This window comes from Meriones unguiculatus, chromosome 12 (genome assembly GCF_030254825.1).
Source record: "Meriones unguiculatus strain TT.TT164.6M chromosome 12, Bangor_MerUng_6.1, whole genome shotgun sequence".
Classification (NCBI taxonomy): Eukaryota; Metazoa; Chordata; class Mammalia; order Rodentia; family Muridae; genus Meriones; species Meriones unguiculatus.
In genome coordinates, this window is record NC_083360.1 from 33,976,742 (window position 1) to 33,998,612 (window position 21,871).

The 21,871-nt window shown below is 44.7% G+C and overlaps 1 protein-coding gene across 1 annotated transcript in view; it reads left to right on the forward strand.

Annotated features, from left to right (window-relative positions):
• Window positions 1-21,871, forward strand: part of LOC110546084 (ankyrin repeat domain-containing protein 36C-like) — a 93,216-nt gene that overhangs the window by 53,504 nt on the left and 17,841 nt on the right. Inside the window, 8 exon segments of the mRNA XM_060365204.1 lie at window positions 2,314-2,387; window positions 4,146-4,496; window positions 6,886-7,025; window positions 11,907-12,077; window positions 14,760-14,793; window positions 16,253-16,325; window positions 19,936-20,146; window positions 21,620-21,809. Coding sequence (XP_060221187.1) covers window positions 2,314-2,387; window positions 4,146-4,496; window positions 6,886-7,025; window positions 11,907-12,077; window positions 14,760-14,793; window positions 16,253-16,325; window positions 19,936-20,146; window positions 21,620-21,809 — 1,244 coding nt within the window.

Consider the following 21,871-nt stretch of genomic DNA (forward strand, 5'->3'; position numbering starts at 1 on the left):
GGTTCATTCAGCGCCTTCAGAGTGCTTCAGATAAAGCTTGAGGACGCTGATCCTACGATGCCATGTAAAGCGCTCTTTCCGCTTGCACTTAGGACTCACTGCGTATAGCTGTTAACTTTCTCTAAAAGCAGAGAGGGCGAGGTGTACATCTCAGATGCTTGCATGTAAAAGTGTTGGGGTTTGGGGGGGGTTGTGCCGAATTGAACTCTGCCCCGTTTTCTGAGTGCATAGATTTTTATATTTGTTTCATAAAATTGGTTTTCTACCGTACACTTCTGATACTTTAACTTTCTGGGAGGTTGCCTTCAGCGCAGGCCTGTACCCCTTAGCAGTGCTACTGTCATTTAAGCCTCACCCCCTTTCCTATAGCCACAGCCCCCTCACCTTCACCTCCCAACAGATTGGCCATGACCCATCCCTGTGAAAATGGCCACCTGGCACTCTAAAACATGAGTCCCTACACCACTGGTCAGGCTCTCTAACTCAGACTTCCCCGGCTGCGCCCAGCCTTTCCGGCCCTGCCCTGTCGTCTGGGACTGCTGGCCAGCTGCCATCCACCATACCCTGCTCTTTAGACAGGCATGTGTCTTGCCGCTCCCTCCCGCCTCACCCTCTGCCGATCTCTGTGCTGTTTACACATCACCCTGAAACCCCAGCAAGCGTCAGGTCCAGGACAGCCATCTGCATAGCTGACTTCATCCTTGAGAGGTCAGCGCCTACAGCTTGTATGAATTCAGAGTAATCCAGGCACAGTGGCACACACCTTTGATCCCAGCACTGGAGCCGGGGGCAGGTGGATCTCTGTGAGTTTGAGGCCAGCCTGGTCTACAGAGTGAGTCCAGGACAGCCAAGGCCACACAAAGAAACCTTGTCTCAAAAATTAAAAAAGAAAGAGAATTCCTGGAGTAGGAATTGAAATAAATGCACGTGTGTACACACGAATGGGTGTATTATATGTGTGCGCACATGTGTGTGAAGGCCGGAGGTTGATGTAAGACAATTTCCACTATTATTTCCCACCTCCTCTTCTTTTTCTTTTTACTAACCAATGAATCTGTGTGCACATGTAGGTGTGTGCAGGGTCACACAGGAATGTGCCTTAACACATATGTGCAGGTCAGAGGACTTGTGACAGTTGGTTCTCTGCTCGTTAGCATGTGAGTCCCAGGGACCACCTGGCAAGAGGTTCGTTGACCACTGGGCCATCTTGCTGCCCCCAATGATGCCATTCCTCATTGAGCCCAGAGGTCATCGCTTACCTATGCTGGCTGGACGGCAGGCTCCTCCGGGGCTCTGTGTCGCCCTCCACCTGCTGTGCTACGGTTACAAATTTCTACAGCCACGCTCAGCTTTTAAGTGGGTGTCAGGATTTGAACTCAGGTCCATTATGCTCGTCAGGCATTTTCCCAGCAGAACCATCGCCTCAGGAACTGAATGTTACTAAATTACCTTGACTTTCCTTGTTGGACCTCGTTGGAGGTAGAGAAGACATGTTGACTTCCACAGGAAGGGAGATCTGTCTGTTTTATGTGTACTCATCCATGAGGACTTGGGCTGCAGGAAAAAAAGGGGGGAACATGTCTCAAAAAGAGCAAAAGTGCTTCCAATATAAGGAGAGGGATATCCATAAATTCACAAAAACATCCTCTTAATTTTGGACTCAGTGATTAATAAAATGGGTTGTCTTAGATGTACTGTTATGAGGCCAAAAAAAAAAAAAAAGTGTGGCCGGATGTGTCTTCCTCCTTCCTGTTTTAATGTATTGCCTCTGGGGATCTCGCTGACTGAGCCACGCCTGTGGGTGTATAGACTCGCTCCAACATTAGGGTGTCTAGGAGCTGCTTTCCCCACTGCCCGAATGACGGCGGTCAGGTTTGGGGTGGTCACAGTTTTCTCCATTTACATGGCTTTGTCAAGCCCAGTATTGCAAAAGCTGTGTGTGTGTCTGTATCTATGTGAATGTGTGTGTACGTGTGTGTGTGTGTATGCGTACATGTGTGTATCTGTGTGTACGTGTGTGTATGGATGGATGTGTATATGTATATGTATGGGTGTGTGCAATTGTATGTTTGTGTAGATATCTCTTCGTGTGTATATGTCTCTGTGTGTGTATGTGTGTGTGTGTGTGTGTGTAGAGCAGCTTACTTACTATATTTTCTAATGAAGGAGCCACCTGAATATTAACCTTGATTTAAATTCTTAATTTCTAAGTTGAAAATCATCATTATTGTTTTAGAGTTTTATTCTTTCAACTGCTGCTCTTCAGTAACCTCTGGGCAAATAGCTTATAAGAGAAACGTATGTGTGTTACAGCAGAAGTGGACTCTGAGGTGACGTCACAGCCAGAACAAAAGAGTCCTGACAGCAGTGAAGATAGCCAGCTGCCGGTATGCACAACTCTAATGTAAATTTCTCGTTCACATTTTCTTTGTGCTAATAATGTGCCATCCTCCAAATAGCACTTTCATCATCACCTTTCAGAAACAATTTTGTATCATATTTGGCATTTAATTTTAAGCATTTTAACTATATAAAGGCGTGTTCTTAGAAGCTATACTCAGTGAAGTTTGTTGCTTGAGAGCAGACATTTTTCTGAGAACTTTTCCTGCTTCTATGACTTCCTCACAGAAGAGGTGGGAGGTCAGCTCTGAGCCATAGACCTGTGTGGCTGAGCTTGCACGCCCCTAACAGTGGTGGCCACTACCGGAGAATCCTTTCCCGTGGCTTAAAAGTACCATGGCATGTCTGCAATGGCTAGTGGGAGATTCAAAGTCTAATTGTCTTCAGTGTCCGTGTTGAAGGAGAGAATGGGCTTAAAAACAAGCTTATCCCTGCTGGGAGACACCTTCTCTGTAATTAAGTGTATAAAGTATGTAAAGTGACTTATAGACACGCTAGGAAGCCTTTTTATTAATTAAATCTGTTCTTACACAACTTCACGCATGTTCACAGTGCCCTCGGACCCCTCTCACCCAGCTCTCTCCCGTCTCCCCACAGTCCCTCCACCTCCCTCCCCACAGTCCCTCTCACATTGTGTCTATTCGTTTTGGTTTGTGACCCACTGAGTTCTCTGGTGGCGTCTGCATGACTGTATTTTCAGAGTTATCTGTCGGATCCCAATGGGCTCAGCTGTGGGAACACAACTGGAGACAGAGATTTCCCTCCTAGGATCTGTTACTAGCCAATAGTTAGCAGTAAAAGGCAGGGCCCCTGAGCCCCTCCGTGTTTCCGCTGCAGATTAGTGACAAGCTTGTGGGAGCCCAGGGCAGGTGGCCACAGCGTTGCAGGTCAGTGATGGCACTGGCTGTGTTGCATCCAGAAAGGTACCTCACAGCCCTTTCCCCTGTCGTCCTGTCTTACGTTCTTTCTGTCCCTTTCCCATGGGGTTCCCTGAGCCTTAATGGGGGTGCTATACATGCCTTGTTTGAGACTGAGCACGCTACAGTCACTCACTCTCCGCATCTTGGGAAACCATGAGCCTTTGCCCTCGCCATTCTTCGTCGCGAGGGGAGGCTGCTCGGATGCAGGCGGAGAGTGGCTCTGGCCTCTGGCTGTGGCATGGCCGCTTAGAGTGTGGCCGATGCTGCCACCTACCGTCTCTCACAGAGTTAGGGTACAGTAAACCTCACCGCCCAGAGCCCATGTAAATGTCACAGTCTGCTGCTATGTAGTTTGAGTTAAAACGCAGCGATCGGTTTTTGTGTGGTTGGTGGGGTGCTTTGGCTGCTAGCAAGGAAAAGCTTGGGTTTGGCTCTTCATAATTTCAGACTGCCCAGTTATAGTTATTGTCAGATAATGGACTGAAGCTCACTGGCGTGGCTTACTTTTTGAGGCCTAGTGAGGTTAAATATTTTCTATAAGGACAAACTTGTAATATTAAAAATAAGTAATTCACCTTTGCTAAGTTAACACAGAGTGGGTTTAAGTAGTAATTAATTTAACACATAATTGTTCTGTCCAAACAACAGTGACTAACTTAACTTTTCTGCTTCATGGTTTTCTTCTGTGTTGGTTAAGTAAATTATTTTTCTTTTTCAAAATTTACTGCCCAGTGATTTCTGACATCTAAACATGTACTAAGAAATTTAAATGTAAAATATATATTTATTTCTTTTTCTCTCATCTCTATCCCGCGGCACCTGAAGGATACAGTCCTCTTGGAGATCTGTCCCCAAACCCAAAACACAACCGCAAAGCCAGCCACGACAGTCCAGCCCCTGTCTGGGAAGGAAAACAAGCAAATCGGGGCCCCTCCTGGGCATCTGGGAGAAATGTCTGAAGACCCGGAAGTAAGTGAGAAATGGGACGGAGAACCTGCACCTGGACACGCGGACGGTCCTTCCGTGAACACGCCTGAGAAAGACAGACTAGGAAATAACGGAGAGCCAAGCGAACGCAGCCTTGAGTTACAGCGCACAGCCAGGGATGTGTTTGAAAGCATCTGTCCCGAGGAGGAGCCACTTCCGGGCAACGATAGGGCAGGAACTCAGCTGAAGGTAATTACCCGTAACTCAACAAATACTCTGCCTGGTGTGAGTGAAGGAGTGCCCGGACAGCCAGGGCTACACAGAGAGGCCCTGTCTCAAACAAACCAAACAGAGAGCTGCCCTGTCCACGGGGCCTCTCCGCGTGTGAGACCATGTCTAGCAAAGGTGCTTTCCCACTGTCCGCATAACCAAGTCCTTTAGAAAAGCGTTTGCACTGCTCAACTCCAGTCTTCCTTTCCAATAACATATGACCTGGAAAATCAGTTTATCCCACACCCTGTCATCTTTTGACTTAAGATAAACACAGAGGAGTATGGGATTGTCAGCTTTTGGTAGATGTACTTGCACTGGCCTAATGAAAAAAAATTACTCAATGGGAATGAAGCAGTAAGTGAGAAGAAATGAAAGTGTCTCTAAGTTTGACAGGACCTTACATCGCAACCAACAGAGTCATTGTGCTTGAATGTGTGCAAACTTGGTGCTTTCTATCCAGACCACTGGAAGCTGTAATTCCCTCTTGGTAAAAATTGGACACCAGGTCTGTGTACCTCCTGGAGTTCAGTCTTTGTTTAAAGCACCGCATACAGATGTTCTTTGGTAAAGCTGGTTTCGGAGCATATGACTTTACATCGTACAAGAACATATATCATCAGCCCCAAAATGCAGTTTTTTATATTAAAAATCTGAGTTCTGAGAGAGGTTGAATTGCAAAGATTCACAAAAATCTAGAGCAATATTGAAAATAACAATAATAAATGTAGAGGAGACATCCACCTCCTAAGAAAGCATTAAACCATTTTGCAAATTTGCTGCGTCCTTGTGCAGCTTCCGGGACTGACCAGACTGCCCCAGTGAGGGGGTGGAGGAAAGACTGCCACAGAGCAAAGCTGGGAGCAGGCAGGTGGGGCTCTTTGATGGAGAAAGACGAGGCCCTGGATGCTTAGTGTAGTCACTTTGTACAGCTGAACAGGAGCAGAATCATTGCCTACAGCTGGGCTGCTGCTCTCGGATAAACAGGAAGGCGGGGTCTATGGCGTACAGCTGGCTCAAGAACGCAGCTTTAGCTACCTCAGTAGAAGCAGGCCCTGCAGGGGAGCGGTCTCCAGGCCAGGAGAGGGAAAGGCAGCTATGCTGGACATTTTATGTTCACGCTGTCAACAGCCACACTCAGATTCCCTAGGAAGGCGTTGCCATCCTTCTGAGCCTATCCCAGGAAGCTTTGCCAGTCCTGAAGGGCTGAGGCATCGGAGTACTGGATGTGGCTGTGCCAGTGTTTACCATCCACCACAGTGTCAACAACACACATTCAGTCAGGATTTCATTCACTCGGGCCTCTCTCCACTCACACACATTCACAATCTCTTTCATTCAGCTGCCTAACTGAACGGAGTTGTTGGCTCATTTATCTGACAGATAATTATGGGATTGCATTGTCTTGTGGCATTGTGAGATGCTATGTAATGGCTCCTAAGGACTTCAATCAATGGTTGGAGCTAAAGTAGGAATGAATTAGATACCTTCTCCCACCTGTGAAATGTCGTAGTTGACGGCTGTTCTGTGTGGGAGGCACCTCGTTCCCAGAGTTTGAAACACATTCAGGAACCTCCCTTAGGCTCAGCTGCATAACTGGGCGCCTCCATTTCAGTGAGCTTCTTGACCTTTTTTTGATACCTCAGTATCTGAGTGATTAAAATAGTTGTCAAGAGCAGCATGCAGGGAGGAGACACTTCATTTTTGCCCTACACCCATGATGGCACGTTCGAGGAATCTGACTGTGGCATGTACATTCCTGGCAGTAAATCCTGAAAGTGACGTTTTCTCCTGTTCTTTATAGTTTTTCCATCAAACAGACAGCATAAATGCTAGACAGCAAAGACTGAATGCAAAAAGACACAGAACTAAGAATGCCCATTTTTGAAGTTTTATAAAACTCTGGGTTTTTTTTTTAATCAAACAAATAAACTAAAGTAGAATTTACCAGAAAAAAAAAATCAATAGTCTCTAATGCTAAAATTAAGCAAAGCAAAAACCTTTTAAAAGATGTATCTATTTTTTACTTTATGAATATGTCACCTGCATGTACGTATGTTACCGTGTGTGTGTGTGTGTGTGTGTGTGTGTGTGTGTGTGTGATCCCCACAAAGGACAGAAGAGGGTGTTGGATCCCCTGGGACTAGGGTTATAAACTCTGTGAGCTACCCTGTGAGTTCACTGGGGACTGAACCTAGAACCTCTCCAAGAACAGTAACTGCTCTTAACCCCCGTGCCATCTCCAGCACTACAAAAACATTTTTACACACTAAATCCTGTAGTGAAAATAGGAGTCCAGTGATGAAAACAATAGAAGTTAGTTTTCTTGAACAGTTGTGTTTATCCTTTCCTCAAACTTTCATCAAAGGTTGAAGAAATGAGGACGTGGCCCAGTCTGGAGTCGGAGGTCTCGGAGAACCTATGTCTTGACAACAGTTTGATTTTCAAAAGGAAAGGCGGAAGGACTGGGAAGCCACTTCCTACTGAAGAGAAAGATGAGCTTGCTAGGTAAGGTTGTAGGAATGGTCCAAAGTCGTCCAGTGTTCTGTTCTAAAAACTAATCCTGATTTGGGCTAACATGCATGATTAACAAATTTTACACTTCTGCTAAGACTATCCAGGTTTCTGCGTGGTTATCAGAAGGACACAAATAATTTGATACTATTTATCCAATTAAATTGATAAACATGAGTGTTGCTCACTGTGGAGCCGTGCGCTTTGAATTGAGGCTCAGTGAGCAGCGTAGATCAATATTTTCTTTAGTGTCAGCCTTTGAAACTAAAATCTTCATTTCTAGAGAAGGATCCCTCTGGGACAGAAAAACATGACTTGAAAACACATAAAAACCATATGTTAGGGACATTTTTTACATATTATATACAACACAAATAGATAATATGTAATGTGAGCACAAAAGGCATATATATTCAAATGTCTATATAAACGCTTTACCTATCCATAAGTGTGTATAGATTCTAAGGCTGTGAACTGTAAATTCAGGGATCGTGTACTTATCAATAAGGTTGTATTTATTGTGTTATGTTTGCAAAATACCATAGAATGTAAGAAACAAGTTTCAAGCTGGAGGATGGCTCAGTACCTGAGAGCACTGGACCCAGAGCCAATTTCCAGCACCCTCCCAGTGGGTCACAGCTGTCTGTAGCTTCAGTACAGGGCACCCAACACCCTAGCATTTGCAGTCACCAGGCAGGCACGCAAGTGGTGTATAGGCGAACATGCAGGCAAGACACTCTGTACACATGATATAAATTGTTAGGCTGGAAAATGATGCCAGAGCTATTTACCGGTGCCATGTCATACCGACAACATGATAATCTCCTCAAGGAGATTCAGGCCTTACAGTGAGGTGTCTGGCTCAGGTTGGCTACATTGCTCTACAGGCTGAGACATGGGTATCTAGTTTCCTTTCTCCATATGTTGAAGCCCAACTGTCCCAGCACTATTCACTGAGAAAAACCTCCTTTCCCAGCGTGGACTTTGGGTGCCTCTGTCAACACTCAGGAGCTTAGGGTTATTTCTGGCTCCTCCGTTCTATTCCATGGGTCTGTCTCTCTTTATTGTTGTGTCAGCGTGATGTTTTTTGGTTTGTTTGTTTGTTGTTGTTGTTGTTTTCTTTTTCTGTTCCTGTGGCTCTATGGTGTGCTTTGAAATGAAGTATTGTGATGTCTTTGGCATCACCTTTTCCACTCAGGTTTTGACTATTCCAGAGTCTTTCCTGATTCCCCATCTTTTTAAACTTTTTTTTTTATCTGTGAAGAGCATCTTAAAATTTGTATTGAGTGGATCAAATGTATATGTTTTATTCTTATTTTTGTAATACAGCCCTTTTCACAATATTATTACAGTCAAGCCAAACATAAGGAGGGCCATAAAATACTGTTATAGAATTAATATCCCTTCCCAATGAGAAACATTCCACAACTTAGACATAACAGAGCAGGGTGAAACGGAGAAGGAAGAGTGTGGGGAGGGAGAGCTCCCATTCCCGACCTTTGAAAATGCCATGTGGAAACTACACCGTCGAAGCTTCCTACAGTGTCTGCACATCTGTAAAAGCTGAGATGGAGTTACCCTGTAATGGGGACAGTGTCCCTCACAGACACCGTAGGCTAGCAAAGAAAAAGCCCAGTGCCAAGCAGACTCCCTCCTTTGAAATTGCTGGCTACTGCCATTGCTTTTTTACCTCCAGAACTTGACGGGGAGACCTTTCTGCTGAAGACACCACTTATTTGTCCATAAAACGTTGAGAAATCGACCTGTGGCCTGTATCATTTCCATTTTCTGTTGCACTTGACTTTTCTATTGCATTTCTATTGCATTTCTTGTGTCATTCATTCCATTGAGAAGATTGTCATAGTAAATAAAAAGGGATGTTGGGCTATATATTATTTGTTGTTATTATTAGCCCTATAATTATCGTGGTGGTGTTATTTAACCCTCTACCACAAACAATAAGGCACAAACACCTGTTAAATGTTATAAATGTCTGTTTATCGTGGGCTGGGCAGATATTTCTACCTATGCTGTCTCAATGACCTCACCATCCACCTTCCGGCCCCATCCAGTGCCTTAACCACCTCATCTGGACTACCTTCCATCCATAACCCAAGATACTTGCTTATATTTTTCATCTTGGTGTTTTCTCCATCCACATCACTCTGGGAGTCCTTCCTTCTGGCTCACATGGTTCCTTCTCCACACTAACCCATCGTGGCATCCTCCTGCCTCCTCTCTTCCCATCTGTCTCTTTCCCATGATTCTCCCTGTCCTCAAAAGCCTGGAAACCTTAGCCACACCCACCCCATTCTGCCCAACCAATCAGGTATAATGTCTTCGGCAGGTTTACACAACAAGGATAGGTATAGCCAGGCAGTAACCAGATTTTGAGAGCCAGTTTTAGCATCAAAACACCAGCATCAAATCAAACCCAACAAAAGATGTGTATCTTTTGAAGCAGTTGAGAATGGGTTGGTTGTTGTTTTTTCTGATTTCTTTTTCAACATGTTTAGTTATTGGTCTATTAGAAAGCTACTGATTTTTATATATTGATTTTGTATACTGACACTTTCTGAAAGTGCTCTCATATATAAAGATTTCTGGTGGAATAAAAATATCTTTTAAGTGGACAATCATTGGTCTGCAAATTGAAATGATTTAAACTCTTCTTCTCCTGTCTTTAGTCCTGTATGTCTTTGGCTTGTTACATTATTCTATCTAAAATTCAAGCAAAATTAAACAAAATGGTTGCTGGTTATAGGGAAATATACACAGATTTCCCCATTTTGTATAATGTTGGCTGTAGGTTGTTCAAATGCAGTCTTTATTATGTTGAGGTATGTTCTTTCAGGGCTTTTATCATGAGGGAGGTTGAACTTTGACAAGGGCTGCATCGATCGAGATGATCATGTGATTTCTGCCTGTGGGTACCTTGAACTATATTAATTGCATCTGTTGATTTGTGTATGTTGAACCATCCAGCATAGCTGAAATGAAATTAACTCGATAACTGTGTATGGGATTTTAATATGTCATTGATTTTGTTTTGCAAGGATTTTGTTGAGAAATTTTGTGTCTTGGGTCATCAGGAAAATTGATAATTTTGATTGTTTGTTCATGTGCTTGTTTTTGTTTTCTCTCTGGTTTTGATGTCAGGCAACAATACCAAGCATACGCCATCAGTAGTTCTCCCACAGCATGAGGCCAGTGTGATAGTCTTATTCGAATGTTTGGTAGATTATGAATAGATTCAGCCCACCCCTGTCCTTCCCATTGCTGAGACACCCTGTTTTGTTTGGAGTATTTTCCCAGTATTTAAATGCAGTTTTTACAGTGCATGCTGGAACGGTTACTAAAATTCACACCCCCACCCGTTCGCTGAAACACAGCTGCAGACATCTTTAAGCCCTCGTTCCACCTTGCTTACTTCACAGCTTTAACCCGAGGCCTAAGATCTGAACCAGGAGCCCAACCTCCAGACTCCTGGGTTCATCCTGGGATCCCCTGGTTCCCCAGCAGTCACAACTGACCTCTGGGCACTCCACCTCAGCTCAACGTGGTGATGCCCACACAGGTCTGGCCTGGTGACCACCTGCTGAGAGACTCTTCGTGAACTCTGTCAGCCTCTCCACTCACTGTCAGTTTGTTCATGGTCGCGGCTTAACGTTAGTAGGTCATGTAGGTCTAAGGGTTTTGCATGTCTTCTAGATTTTCAGCAATAAAGATTTCCAAAGTATTTGCTGATCGTCCTGTATTTTATTGGTATCTATTACAATTTATCACCTCTGGTTTTTAAGAATTTGGGTTTCTTCCTATTTCTGCAATGTTTGCCTACTGGCTTGTCAATAGTGCTCATTACTTCAAAGAAACAATCCTGTTTCATGGGTTCTTCCTGGCATTTTCATCTCCATTTCATTAGCTTATGTCCTAATCTTCATTTCTCCTTTTCAGCTGCTGGTTGGGGTATTTTGTTACTGTTCTCCTAAAATGTACAGGTCCAAAGCAGTCAAACTATTTTATATATGAAAGGAAAACAAATCAGTATACTGTGACATTTGAACTGTGTTTATTGCTATATTTTCAAATTAAGGTTTTGCCCCCAAAGATACCTCAATTTCTTACTTCATCCTGTATATATTGAGGTGGCTTGATATTTAAAATTGTTATCTCTCAAAACAAAACCAAATTTGGCACCTACATGATTCCTGTGAGTACCCACCTTTTACGTAGCAGTCCCTGTGAGCGTGGCACTCATCTCTGGGTACGTATGTCTGTCTGTACTTTAGGTTTTCCCTTTTAAGTTTATAGCTCATGCCTAGTTGACACACACCTTGTCTCTGGGATTGCATTCTGTCCTATAAGTAGAATTTGGTTTTTGAATTTGTTTATTTTCTTGTATGCGTACAGGTGTTCTCCCTGCATGTTTTTATGTGTGCCACGTGTGTGCAGTGCCAGTGGGAACCAGAAGAGGGAGCTGGAGTTGCAGGTGGTTGTGAGCCACCATGTTGGGGCTGGGAATCAAACTCGGGTCCTTTGCAAAAGCAACAAGTGTTCTTACGTGCTGAGCCATCTCTCTGGTCCCCATAACTAGTTTCCCCCAGTTTTTGCCTGATGAGCCCTTTTGTTTTACTACATCTTTTCTGTGAAGCTTTGCATATGCTCAGACACAGCTCTTGGTCTGCAAACTCATACTCCTATATTTGCCGATTTTAAGAATGACCCTGATTTTCCTTGTCCTTACCCAGTACTCTGTAATGTTTCTACAAGTAGTAAAAGGACTCAGATGGAGAGGAGCCGGAACACCACCAGAGTGCTGGTTAAGCTTTATCAGCAGTTGTACTAGAAACTTTGGTATTTATGAATTTTTCAAAGGAGTGTTCCTGACACGTGTGTGAAAGAAGCAAAGAAAAGTGAGAGGGAAACGTGGATGCTTAGAGAGCCTGTGACCACCCCAGTATTCGAGAAGTTCCCTCCAGAAGATGATGGTCTGCTGCGGGTGAAGGGCGGCCCCCATCTGACTGAACTGGATCAGGTTGAAAGAAGGTAAAACCTGCCAATCCTGTATTTCCCGTGAAGAAAAGCTAGCAGAGAGTTATCTTCCGAAGTAAAGCAGAGCAGTCGTCTGTGCTCAGAACAGCAGTACCCTGCTGGCAGACAGATGCAGACATTTGACCGTGACAAGCCGAGTTTAATAAGTAGCCATCAATGAAGCCAGACAGTGCACAGGATAGTCCTGTCCTTGGAGGCTTTTTTTCTCTCCGAGAGGTGGGTGACAACCAGTAAAAAGGGATGTGAACTCTAAGAGCATTTTTTCCTTTTAAAATGAAGCTTTTTAGAAGATATTTGCTTGAGGATAAAAATGGTCCAGTATAGGAAACACTGAATGCAAAAGAAACTTTTGTATGACAAAGTATTTGAAATCTTGATAGATTATATCTGGCTAATAGTAGACTCCCATTTGACCTTGTTATACACAGAGAGAGAGAGAGAGAGACAGAGACAGAGACAGAGACAGAGACAGAGACTAGACAGAGACTGTTCATGTTAAATGGATCCGAAATGGAATGCTACTATATTTGCCAGTTGGAATGATGACGTAAAACTAAGCTGTGGGGCTGGAAAGATGACTCAGTGGTTACAAGTGACCTCTTCTGTGAGGATCCCAGGCTGCATTCCCAGGAGCCACAGAGGTAGCTACAGCAGCCTGTACCTCCAGCTCTAGGGTATCAGATGCCTTCCCATGACCTCCTTGGATGACTGCACTGCACTCGTGCAAATACCCACATGCACACACGTGCATGCACGCGCACACACACACAATTTAAAAATCAAATGTTAGAAAGGAGGCTGTAACACAAAGTTTGTTGTGTTATAAAATAACAGAGCATTACGCCCCTGAGCCTACTGAGAACTTGACTATCCTCCGTGTGTTCCAAAGCGCTCATCGTGGCTAGCCGTCTGCTCTTGAGCGCAAGGTCTCTGGGTCTAAAGGTTGTTGTTCACATTCTGGAGATGAACAGAGTTTTCTTGTGTGCGGTTGCGATCGCTAAGTAAACTGTTAACTGTGGCAGAGATTACCAGCCTCCACTCACACAACAGCACCAACAGTGCTGTGGGCCTGCTGAGAGCAGAGCGAGTGTGTGAGGAGCGACAAGCTGATGAAGACACGTGTGGGAGAATTCTGAGAATGTAACTTCATTTTATTGGAGGTAGAATGACAAATTTGCCTATAGAGAGAGTCTCTTTTCCTTTTTCTAAATTCTGTTAGTTTATCCATGTTCTTCATATTTTGATGAAGGTGTCGAACCCAGGGCCTCGTGTCTAAGCAGGCACTGTACCTCCGAGTTCCATCCCATCAGACAGTCTGTCTAAGCTACGAAGACTGACCTTGGAATCACTCTATAGTGCAGCCGGGTTCGGAACCTATGACCTTTGCACAGCCTCCTGCACAGCTGAATTTACAAGCCTGTGAGGCCATGCAGAGTTCAGCCTTTTGTTTAAATGCAAGACTCTGAAGTTACTGTTGGCAATTATAACCAAAAAGGCATACAAACGTGGATTCATCTGCTGTTCTATCACTTTATAATGCATACTGACTGTTTTCACAGCGAGTTGTGGCATGTGGCGTTTACAATTTAGACAATATGGCCCAACCCCAGAAGTTCCCAGTTTTACAAACTCTGAGTTGGTCGGCTCGCTATGTGCACTCACAGCGGCTGGCCCTTCCTTTGCCTCCGCAATTCCTTTACAGATTGTCTAGAACATTATCACACAGATTGTGAGGGGAAGAGTGCTTAGAGCCATGGGCCCAGGCTGCGCGGTAGGCAGAGCAAGCTGCCTCAGCTATAAGGAGGGCTTTCTCTGGGGGGGGGAGAAGTAGCTCTGTGGGTCAGAGGTCCCGGGTCCAAGCTCCAGCTCTGAGGGCACAGGGGGAGATGTGTATGCAGGCTAAAACCCTCATGCACTTTAAAGAAATAGTCGATATTCAAAAGGGGGTATGATTTCCGAGGAGGACTTAAGTAATTTTTTTTTTCTAAATGAGTTTCAGTGTCTATAATTCTGATTTTGTCTTTTCATGACAATAAGAATGAAACCTCGTGGTAAAATGATAACTTCACCTTTACTTGGATCTAAATATAATTCTTCATGGCAATGTCAATAGTGCTCTGGTTTCATTTCTGTTGCTAAGATAAAATACCCAGGCAACATGTGACACAGGGGAGAAAGTGTTGATTTAGCTCACAGTTCCGGCCACAGCCCACCACACTGTCATATCCACAGCCAAGAGCGGAGAGAAAGGCATGCATGGGACCTTGAATTCAGCTCCCTCTCTATACGTCTCTATAAGTCAGGATCCACTGCACGGGAACGGTACCCCTCCCCCAGGCTTCCCACCTCACTTAACTAACCTACCATCAAGACTGTCCGCTATGGACACGACCTCAGGACACCCTCATCTAAAACTCCTAAGATTCTCTTCTCAGCTGATTCCTGGTTGGGTCAAGTTGATCATTAGAACTCTGGCAAGTGCTGTTATTCTTTGTCCCTTAAGTTTAACATCTGTTTGCAGTGGAATCCACTTTACAGGAAATGATTGTGCTTTAACTCTCATGGACACATGAAGTAAATTACAACTGCAGAGATTGTTATATAAAAAAGACAGAGCTTGTGTTTTTTTTTTACATTTAACATTTGCCTAAACAGATTTTATTTTATTCTTTTAAGGCTGACAAAGAAACAAGCTAAAGAAAAGCACGAGGTACTGTAAATGAATGGTCGGGAACACAGTCTGATTGGTTGTAGGACTAAAGCAGACCCCGGGGGGGGGGGGGGGATGGGCTGCAGGCCAAGTGACACCACACGGGGGGGGGGGGGGGGTACAGCTGCCACAGCTGCCATCAGTGTCACCTTAACGCTGAGCAGGGGGCACGTGAACCTGCAGCCTCCCACTGCCCATCCCAGAACTGCCCGCCCCCACCCGTCACCATGGGTGTTGGGTAGGGAGTCCTCGAGAGAGCAGTGTCTGTCCTATAGAGACAGCTGTGGCAAGAAAGATTTTGGAATCGGCAGTATTTTATCACAGGAAAACAAGAGTTTCATCCAGAGGAGTGCCCGAGGGCAATGTTTCTGTGTGCCAGGCTGCTAAAACGAGTAACCTCAGGAAGCTGTTTCTCCCTGAAGGCGATGGAGACTGTGGAGTTTGATGCTGGGGGGAGGAGGCCATGATGGATTCAGATTCTCAGGTCCTGGTGGTTTCAGGTCAGGACACTGGGTGAGATACACAGCAGATTGTACCCATTCTACACATTGCTCATGTCCCAGGGTCGTTCCCACAATCCACCTGCAAAATGAGCAGAATCACAAGCCTGGGTTTGGGGCAAGAATGAGTTAGAGAATGTTCCCAGTCAGATGAGCAAGGCTGGCAAAGGCCCCAAGTCAGACAAAGGTTTCTAGGGTTCCCAGTTTCTACATCTGGGGACCCTGTGTGCATCCACTTCAGTATCCCAGCCCCTGGTGCAGGAATTAGTGAGGAGGGGTGCTGAGAGCCAGGGCAGAGGGGCAATCTGCCAAGTGAGACCAAGTCTGGAGCTGTTCTGCAGGCCATGGCCCTGCAGGGGCCTCCTGGCCTGAGACACAGAGGAAGGCAAAAAGACGATGAGGAAAATCAAAGGAGCCCCAAGGCTGGTAGCCACCCCAAAGTCCATCCTGTTGAAACTTCAGCACACATGCCCAGAGATCCCAAAGCAGGGACAGCAAAGAGTAAAGGAGTGTGTTCACAGCTGTGTGGGCCGGGTGGGAGGCCCAGAAGCCCAGAGATTCCCAAAGCAGGGACAGCAAAGAGTAAAGGAGTGTGTTGACAGCTGTGTGGGCCAGGTGGGAGGCCAGGTAAAGGCAGGCTCGCCTCTCCACACTTCCCCTTTTAGTCTAACGCCTCCAAGACAGGAACCTGAAACCCCAGCAGCAGCCAAGGGGAACATCAGCCACAGAGCCACCCCGGCCAGCCTGGTCTCTTAACAAGTTAAAGGCCAGCTATGAAACCTTGTCTCAAAATTAACTATTAAGAAACAGGAGATCTTAATCGGGGCATCATCTGACAAAATCAGTTTTATCTCATATTTCTCCTTACTCGTTTTATCTAAGTTTTAGACCACTACTTCTGTGCATTTATTAATGCTTTATAAATTCGGGGGGACGTTTGAACTCGTGCTGTTTTACAGACAGAAACCCACGTAAATGAAATGGAAGACGCTAACTGTGGGAGTCAGCCTTCTCTGACAGCCTCAGGCAGCGGTGAGTTGCCTGGCCTTCGCCCAGAGTCCATCTACTGCTAAGCAAGCACCACGAAGGGGCGAAAGGGCGCGTGCAAGCGCCCCGCGGACAGAGGAACTGCGCGTGCGTGAGGCCTCCGTTGGCATCCCTCAGGCCTGACTCACAAATCGCTGAGGCGTTCAGGTTCTGGGCCTGAGCTTAGACCGTACTAGACGGAGAGCTGCTCCACGCTCCCAGCCGAAAGCTTCGCGGCCCCTGCTGCACCCGACGCCAGGGGCTTTTCTGAGGCCTGGTTCATCCCACCTCCAACTCCACCTCGGGGAACCTTGATTCACTCTGCCACTAGAATGGCCTATTTTGAAAATTCACCCAGCTGTCAGTTCTCACTGCTAAAAGCTCCCTCGCCCTGGCTCCTCTAGTTTTTTTGTGGGTTTGTCCTCTGCCCACTACTGCTTAGACATTTGTTACTGTACAGAACCTTGTGTTTTCAGCAACTCGGCTGAGGTCTTCCTGGCCAAAAATAAATTACATGTATGAAAAGTGTGCCACGTGCCTGCATGTTTAAACACGAAACCACCACCATTGCCTCCCTGTCTTAGGTTCCTCCCCTGTTAACAGGCTACTAATTCATCTTGCCAAGTACTTGTATCATTTTCCACCCACATTACGGTTATATGAGTTATAATGTCCAGTTCCTCTGTGTTTTTACGATAGTATTATCATGGGCATTTTCATTCCCACCATTCTAGCAAGTGGCTATTGTATATATCAGTGTCTTTAAAAAAGACAATATTTTAATAATTCTTTGAGAATTTCATATGATATAGTTTGGTCATCTTGCCCACCTTCCCCAGCACCTCCCATAACCACCCTCCCCTTCACTCCCCTAGAGTTTTGCCCCCTGCCCATGGAGGCCAGTGTGTTGCCCAGTTAGACTTGGGAGTGGGGCCTGCCCCGGCTTTGTGGGCAACCTACCAGGGATCCCATCCTTCACCCGCTTCTGATACCGGGCTTTGTTTTCTGCCTTGAGCTCGTACAGGCCCCCCCCGCATTCTGTAACAACCAAATGTGACTCATGTGCGTATCTGCCCTGGCGTGTCTGGAAAATGCTGTGGCCTTGATGTTAGCCACACCTCTGCCTCTTAGAAGTTTCCAGCCCCTCTTCCTCGAAGGTCCCTGAGCCTTGGGGGAGGGGTGTGAGATGTATGTCCCATTTGGAGCCGAGCATTCCACAGTCTCTTCTTCTCCACACGCTGACTCTTTGAGAGTCTGTATTCATCAGCATCTACTGCCAGGAGAAGCGTCTCTGAGGGCTGAGAGACCTTCTGATTTACATGTAGAGCAAAATAATAGCATTGGGTTCCTCCCTAGGGCCTACAAAGCATCTAGCCCCAGATCCTTGGCCCCTTTAACAGTGCCAGGAATGGATTCCACCTCACGGCACAGACCTTAGAAAATGGCTAGTCCTGTGTGTGACATTCCCAGCACTGTTTCACCAGTGGGCATATCTTGTCCGGCATCTGCTGTAGTTTGCAGGGTCCGCAGCTGGGTGACACTGGTGATCATTTTGTCCTCCGGTAGCACGCATAGCACCTCCCAGCATGAAAGCTGGCCAGGGGGTGAGGTCTCCACGTGAGTACCAGCTTGGTTTTTCCCCTGTTCTCTTACTCAAGTTCATGTTCTGTTCAACAGTAGGGTCTTAATGTCAAGCTCTGGAGGGTAATCAAGAGTATTGGCAATAGAGTGTAACGTGACCCCATTGGCCAACAATTCAAGAAAGAGGTAACCCATTCCCGATACCAGGGTTTTTAAACACAACGTTAAGCTGCTTTCCATGTGTTTATTTCCCATTTGTATGATGTGTGTGTGTGTGTGTGTGTGTGTGTGTGTGTGTGTTTCTGGGAATTAAACCTAGGCCTTGTGCATGCCAGGCGCAGGGGGTACCACTGAGCTGTATCTCCAGCTCTCTGGTTACTTTGCCACTTTGAAAGAGTTTCGGTAAGTTTCTCGGCCAACCTTGAATTCCCCGTGCGGCTCGGGTATGAAATGGCTTTTACCACTCCTGTCCCTCAATCTGTTGGGTAGCTGGATTATAGCCCAGTGCCCTGGGTGTTCTGGTTTCCTTTTCCGTCTCTGTGATAACCCACACAAGTGAAAACAACCTGGGTTTATTTCAGCCCACACTTCTAGGTCACAATCCAACATTGAGGCAAGGCCAGGCAAGGTACCTGGAGTCAGGAACCATGGAAGAGCCGTGTTGCTGACTCACTCACCCGCTCTCATGGGCTCATGCCCAGCGAGCTTCTCTTATTCAGCTGGGATGGTGTGACTGCTTCAGGCTGTGTCTTCCCGATTCAATTAGCAGTCAAGGCCACCCCCACAGATGGCCACAGGCCAGTCTGGTTGCTGAGGTTCCCTCTTCCCAGCTGACTTTGGGCTGTGTGAAGTTGACAACAGAAACTAGCAACAGAGTAGGCCTGAGCTGTACATCTCCTTTAATAAACTACTGTCTTTTTTTATGCTTTTGCCAATATTTATTAAATTTTAATCATTATTGCCAATATTTGTTAAATTTTAATCATTAAATTCCAGTTTGAGTTCTTTATCGTCAGGGAACATATTTCTCACTGCTTGACTTGGCAATCCTGTGGGGGTTTATGTTTATCTTAGCATGAAAATATTTTGGCTATCTTGGTTTTCTTGTTGTTTCGATGAAATGAAATCAGAACCTGTTACAGCATCTTGGATGAAAGTAGATTGCAATGAAATAACGGCTTCCAACTCATCCTCCATTTCTCAGTGTAGCTTGTTCCTCTTTGGGACAATCTACTTCGAGCCCATTTTAGATCCGTTTTCATGGGTGGTCATAGAACTGTTTGCTTACAGTATCTATCTGAATATATAATACTCATTTTGTATCTTTTCTCCCCTAGATTTGAAACTAAACAAAAGCACGGTACCAAGGTTTTCTAGAATAACAGAACTTATAGAATGAATATATTTATATAAAGGAGACTTGTTAGAATGGCTTAGAGGGTATAGTCCAGCTAGTCCAACAATGGTTGTCTACCAAGGAAAGGCCCTAGAATCCAATAGTTGTTCAGTCCATGAGGCTGGATCTCTCAGCTGGCCTTCAGTATACTCCGGAATCCCAGAGAAATAGGCTCTAATGGGGGGATGGACTTGGGGTGAGAGCCAAAGGAAGGCGGCCATGAGCTAGAAAGCTTCCTCCTTCTGTGTCTTTTATATGGGCTGCCAACAGAAGGTGTGGCCTAGACTAAAGGTGGATCTTCCCATCCCAGAAGATCTGGATCAAAGGCTTCCCACCTTTGATCTGGATTAGAAGTAGAGCTTTCCATTTCAAATGATGAATTAAGAAAAAAAAAAATTTCCCACAGGTGTGCCCTGCCATTTGGGTCTTAATTCCAGATTTAGTCAAATCGACAACTAAGTAGGCATCACACGAGGTTTCGTTGGTTTTATCTGCAGAATCTAACACTGTGTTCTCTGTTACAGGCATATACCGCTTATGGTTCAGTGTGTGAATGATTGCTTGAGTGTAGAAAAGTACTCTCTATGTACAAAATATGCTCATGTGTAATTTATTTTCATGCTATTCTCTCTCATACAGGTTCCAGCAGCCTGTGGAAACTCTGGGACATGACTCATTCATATGAAAGACTAATAGAACTTAAAAATAGCCACTATGAACTACTCACAAAAAAACTTGAAAAGATGGAAAATAAAGCTGGTGGAGTGCAGAGAGAACAGACAGAAATTAAAAAAATAAAATCCTGGTTACAGCATAAAGAAATGGAATGGGAAGAACTCTGCACTTGGAGGCATGATATCTTAGTTGGATTTTTATTTTATATGTGTGGCTGCCTATATATATGTCTGTATACCTCCTGCATGCAATGACCCAGAGGCCAGAAGAGAAGGTCAGATTGCCCAGAACTAGAGTTGCGGGTGACTGTGAGCCACCTGTTTGGATGCTAGCAATCCAAACCAGGTTCTCCAAGAGCAGCCAGTGCTTTTAACCGCTGAGCCATTTCTCTAGCCCCATGACATCTTAGTTTTAAAGAAACATTTGAACCCATCATATTGTATTATAGATAGGCAGTGGGATTTGTTTGTTTGTTTGGGGTTTTTGGTTTTTGGTTTTTGGAGAAATGGTTTCTCTGTGTAGGCTTGGTTGTCACTCTGTAGACCAGGCTGGCCTCAAACTCACGGAGATCCACCTGCCTCTCCCTTCCTGGGCTGGGATTACAGGCGTGTGCCACTGTGCCTCAGCTCAATGGGATTTTTTTAACCTGATTTATGGTCTAGTATTCTAGGAGAAGAACATTTTCTTTCTTTCTTTTTTTGAGTGTGGAATTATTGGGGAAAGTGTCACACCTCATTTGCATATGATGAGTATTTTAAATAAGTAAATTCCTAGTCCTCAAGACTGGAATTCGAGTGGCTGTGCTGAATCCACTCACTTAGGAATGAGAACTTGGGATCGTTTCTTTATTTTTTGGTTGCAGTCAATGCTACAAGAAACACCATTGGGACTTTGTTTTCTGAAGTTTTAAAACATCATCCATATACAATTATTTGTTTGAAGTAGGGGAATCTTTTTTAAGCTTGGATCACTACATCTTACTTGTTCTAAAGAAAGATTAATATTGACTTATAGCTCCATCCAAAGAGTAAGAAAGGATTATTATCTCTCAACTCAAGGATTCCTAAACTTATACAATTATTTCATTTAATTAATTACTCATTTACATTGCCAGGGACCCAACAACAGCAGCCATGAACGACAAGCCTCCTGCTGATGAGCTAGACCCCATCTGTACTTTTGTTACCACAGATGAAATAAAAAGAAGATAAAGATCACTAGTTCATTTATCCCACACGTGTCTTTCATACACTGATAAAATTAATTCAGATTCCTATGTTAAAGAACAGCTCGTTGCTATTAAATGATCAAGTCATATATTGTTCACAAAAGACTGTTATGCTTCTTCTGTAATAATATTGAGATATGCTCAAAGTGGTAAGAGATAACACAGCAGATTCATCCTTGTGGTCTTGGTTATGGCTACAGACAGACCCTACTGTGAACATCTGGAGGTGCCCCTCTCCACCGCGAATCATTGGGCACATCTGGCACACGTGGTGGTGATGAACTTTTAGTTTATTTCAGGTCAATTTATTCAATTGTTTGGGAGGATATTAAATCAAGAAGATTATTTGTGAGTATAACGAAATCCCAATGAACATTGTTTTTCCTAAAAAGTGGGTTGTAATGTGTTTTAATACTTCAGATTCCCCTTGAAGCAAGATGAGAAGCAAGAAAATGCTGAGTTTTTGTTTCAGCAGAAGAAGATGCAGTTAAAAAGGGAAAAAGAGCAACATGGTGAAAAGGTGGACTGGACTCAACCCCCTGGAATCAGGACAATGGTTGGAGAAGAAAAGGCTGTAGAAAATGATTTGAGACAGGTAAATTAGTTGTGAGTAAAATTTTATATTTCTCAGAGCTTAATAGGTGTTAGTTGGATCATTTCAGTTCTGTGTAT